The sequence below is a fragment of the Eimeria tenella genome, genomic scaffold (assembly GCF_000499545.2).
Source record: "Eimeria tenella Houghton genomic scaffold, Eth_scaff337, whole genome shotgun sequence".
Classification (NCBI taxonomy): Eukaryota; Apicomplexa; class Conoidasida; order Eucoccidiorida; family Eimeriidae; genus Eimeria; species Eimeria tenella.
Genome location: NW_013544384.1, coordinates 3,279 through 7,562, shown reverse-complemented (window position 1 = coordinate 7,562; position 4,284 = coordinate 3,279). Strand labels below are relative to the sequence as shown.

The following is a 4,284-nucleotide window of genomic DNA, read 5'->3' as shown; positions in this document are numbered from 1 at the left end:
ATTGCGGCCTTGTCTTCCTACCCACTGCAAGGTTATTTAGGCTTGTGTGCTGCTGCTGCTGCTGCGTTGTTGTTGCTGCTGCTTTTTTGCTGCTGCTGCTGCGCTGCTGCTGCTGCCCTGCTATATTGAGATCCGAACTGTGCTGCTGCGCGGGATCCCTTGTGTTGCTGCTGCTGCTGCTGCTTGCGGCACTACATGGGAAGGAAAAGTTCAAAATAAAAGCAAAATAAACTTTGAAATTAAGTTGAGAACTTCTTTGTAACTGCTGCAGCTTCATTTCAATGTTTCTGTGCAACAGAATGTGTGGTCCGCTGCACACGGCGTGTCTGCAGGGTGGAGTGCATCTCAAGGCTTTTTTTTTCAGCTTTTTCCCCAGAAAAGACCCTTTTAAAGACTAAAAATGCATTTTAGTTTTCATTTTAAGTATTATTAAAGGAAAACAGCGAAGAAAAGAGGCGCGAGAGTCTGCAGAGCGGCGCTGCTGCGGCAGGTGGGTGAGCAGCAGCAGAGCAGCCACCGCGGCGTTGCTGCTGCTGCTCTGTTTGCCGCCTGTGGGCGTACTTTCGATTGAAATGTTTCTTGTTGTGTCTTATAAGAGCATTTTCTTTATTTTTACTCTAATTTACTTCTCTTGTATCGCCAGTTCCGTCCTGTTTCAGCCCCCACTGTGTGTCTGGAGCAGCAGCGGCGCGCAGCAGCAGAGGTCACCTGCGGTGTACGTACACCTCAGGTGTGTCGCTGCGCTTTTTTGGTCGAAACAGCTTCTCCAAGCTTCCCACTTTCCATTAATATTCCCTGACAGCAGGTACTGTAGGTGCTGTAGCCCTCCGGACCGCAGCAGAGCAGCAGTAGCAGCAGCAGCGACGGCAGTTGCAGCAGCAGCAGCAGCAACAGCGACACCCGTGTCCTTGCTAACCACTGACTGAAACAGAGAGAGTCCATTCTGAAAGCGTTTAGTGACAGTGGCAGTGGAAGTCCTAGTAACAACACAAACAGCCACAGCAGCAGCAGCAGCAGCAGCAGCAGCAGCAGCAGTAGCAGCAGCAGCACCAGCAGCAGCAGCAGCAGCGGCTGCAACACACGTGGCAAACCACGCGCAGCCGTACGACGCACCTGCTGCTGTTGCTGCCCACATTGCCGTGGAATGTGGCAGCACCTCTCTGGCCCAGCAGCAGCAGCAGCAGTAACAGCAGCAGAAACTGAGATAGCAGCAGCAGCAGCAGCAGCAGCAGCTGAAGCAGCAATCATCCTTGGTGTCTGCCTGTCGATGCTGGAAGTATTTCACAAGGCTACATCTTCATAGGCAGCCACTGGACCGCATCAGGTAGAGCAGCAGCATCAGCAGCAGCGTCAACTGAAGAGCAGCAGCAGCAGTAGCAGCAGCAGCAGAAGCAACAGCAGCAGCAGCAACAGCAGCAGCACACCCTTATTCACTAAGGGGGGCCCCAACAGGTTACGCCGGCGGAAGCAGGGGTCCCCATTGCCCTAAAAATGCCGCACATGCCCCGCCGTGACGGACCTGCTGCTGCTGCTGCAGCAGCAACAGCAGATAGCAGCAACAGAGGCAGCAGCAGCAACAGCAGCAAACTCAGCAAAAAGGCCTCTGCCACGGAAAAGCAAAACAAAATCGAGTTCCCAAAGGAAAAAAACCAACAGGTTGCCGATTCATTTGTCACCAAACACCAGCAGCAGCAGCAGCAGCAAGAGCAGCAGCAGCACGAGCACCAGCAGCAACCTGGACAGGCGAAAGGACAAGCAAGCAAGCAGCAGCAGCAGCAGCCGCAGCAGCAGCAGCAACCCGAAACTCTAAGCAACAGCGCAGGAGGCAAGATCCCTGATGGACTTCAGCACGAGCAGGAGCAGCAGCAGCTGATCCTGCAGCAGCAGCAGCAGCCACAGCAGCAGCCACAGCAGCAGCCACAGCAGCACACAGAGCCACAGCAGCAGACAGAGCCACAGCAACAACAGGCTCAGCAGCAGCAGCCAGTGCAGCTGGAGCAGCAGCAGAAAGAGCAGCACGAAGAGTATCCATCGCAGCAGCAACGTCAGCAGCCTCAAGACCAGCAACAAATTCAGCAGCAGCAACAGCAGCCACAGCAGCAACAGCCGCGGCAGCAGCAGCAGCAGCAGCAGCAACAGCAGCAAAGACCTGCTACAAAGAAGGGAGGAAGACGAGGCGGGTCTGGCCGCGGGAGAAATCAAAAAGGAAATCTTAACTCCCCCCAAAGGCCCGAAGCAAATAGGGGTTCCCAAGCTGCTGCTGCTGCTGCGCAGCTGGAGCAGCAGCAGCAGCAGCAGCAGCTGCAGCAGCAGCAGCAGCAGGGGGAACGCGCTGACAACGGCCAGATGGCAGCAGCAGAAGCAGCAGAGGATGCATGTGAGGAGAATATGCTCGGCTCTGCTGCCAACTCCAGGCCTGCTGCAGCAGCAACAGCGCAGCAGCAGCAGCAGCAGCAGCATCTTCAGCAGCAGCTGCAGCAGCAGCCTCTGGCCTCAATTGCTCAAGCCATTGCTGAGGCCAGCAGACAAAGAGATAAGAATCTAACCGAACAGCAGCAGCTGCTGCGCCAGCGACTCGTGGAGCTGCAGCAACAGCAGCATTTGCTGCAGCAGCAGCAGCACCTACAGCAGCAGCAGCAACTACGGCAGCAGCAGCACCTACAGCAGCAGCAAAGGCTGCATCTTCAGCCACAAAGCACTCACATGCTTCGTGGTGACCAGGAGGAGTTGCATCAGCAGAATATGCCGCAGCAGCACCTGCAGCAGCAGCACTACCTGCAGCAGCAGCATTTGCAGCAGCAACACCTGCAGCAGCAGCATCTGCAGCAGCAGCAGCAGCATTTGCAGCAGCAGCAACAGCACTTGCTGCAGCAGCGCCTGCAGCCACAGCCACAACAACATCAGTACCATTTCCAACAGCAGCAGCACTTCCTTCAGCAGCAGCTGCAGCAGCAGCAGCAGCAGCAGCAGCAGCTGCAGCAACAGCACCTGCAGCAGGCCCAGCCGCGGCAACTGCATTTGCAGCAGCAACATTCACAGCGGCAGCAGCCGCAGATGCAGCCGCAGCCGCAGCAGCAGCTGCAGCAGGAGGAACTGCAGCAGCAGCAGCAGCAGCAGCTGCCAGCAGCTAACCTAGCTGGCGGGAACCGGATCGTGCTGCAGCTGGCCCTGGAGCTGCTGCAGCGGCAAAGGCAGCAGCAGGGAGTTCCAGTGGCGGGTGCTGCTTTGCTGCAGACTTCTGCTGCTGCACCTTTTGGCGCAGAGGGAAACATGAAGATAAATAAAAGAAATAGAGATAAGGCTGCTGCTGCTGCTGCTGCTGCTGCTGCCAACGGCGTTGCGGTGGAGCCCCCGCTGCCTCTGTGGCAGAAGAATGCGCTGAGCGCAGCAGCGGCGCACGCAGCAGCAGCAGAAGCAGCAGCAGCAGCAGCAGCAGCAGCGCAAGCAGCAGCAGCAGCAACGCAAGCAGGGTTCGGCCGGCGGCTGCCGCCTGTGGCTCCTGTTTTGCAGGGGCCGCCAACAGCTGAGTCTGCTGCGTTGCTGCAGCAAGCTTTGCTGCAGCAGCAGCAGCAGCAGCAGCAGCAGCGGGCGGGGCTGCCGCAGCCGCAGCAGCAGCAGCAGCTAGACGTGCCGCTTGCTGCAGCAGCCCACTCGCAGGCAGCGCTGGCGACCCCCGGCGCGGGCTCGCCCAGCGCGCTGCCCCCGCAGCAGCAGCAGCAGCAGCAGCAGCAGCAGCAGGTGGAGCTGGGGGGCATGAAGGCGCGGCGGCTGGAAAAGGTAAACGTGGAATACCTCGGCAGCAGCAGCAGCAGCAACACTGGCCGAAGAAGAGGGGCCCTTCATGTTCATGTTTATCCTGGAACTCAAATAGATGAAAAAGGAAGAAGACAGAAAGTAGTTGTGAAGCAGCTGCTGCTGCAGCCCGCAGCATTTGGCTCGCCGCTGTGGCAGCAGCAGCAGCAGCTGCTGCAGCTGCTGCTCGACTGGCAGCACAGCCACTGCTGCGGCACCATAGACATCAAGGGTTTCGAGGTGCAGCGCGACGGCGCTGCTGTTGCTTGGAGCGCGCCCCACAGCAGCAGCAGCAGCAGCAGCAGCAGCAGCAGCGGCAGGCTGCAGGTGGCAGGAGCGGAAAGCGTTGCTGCTGCTGCTCTCGGCAGAAAAGACCTCTTCGTCGTGCTGCAGGCAGCAGCAGGGCCTCTCCACAAACACGTCAACCTGCAGCAGCTGCAGCAGCAAACTGCTGCGGGCTCTTTCCTCCCGCCCCAAGGAGGTGCCTACTAG

The 4,284-nt window shown here is 58.2% G+C and overlaps 1 protein-coding gene across 1 annotated transcript; it reads left to right on the top strand.

The window, feature by feature from the left end:
- Positions 1–1,491: 1,491 nt before the first annotated feature.
- Positions 1,492–4,284, top strand: ETH_00028600 (uncharacterized protein; the record flags this gene model as incomplete). The annotated part of the gene is made up of 1 exon (XM_013379495.1): positions 1,492–4,284. One exon carries the CDS (start codon positions 1,492–1,494, stop codon positions 4,282–4,284), a length of 2,793 nt encoding a protein of 930 aa, XP_013234949.1.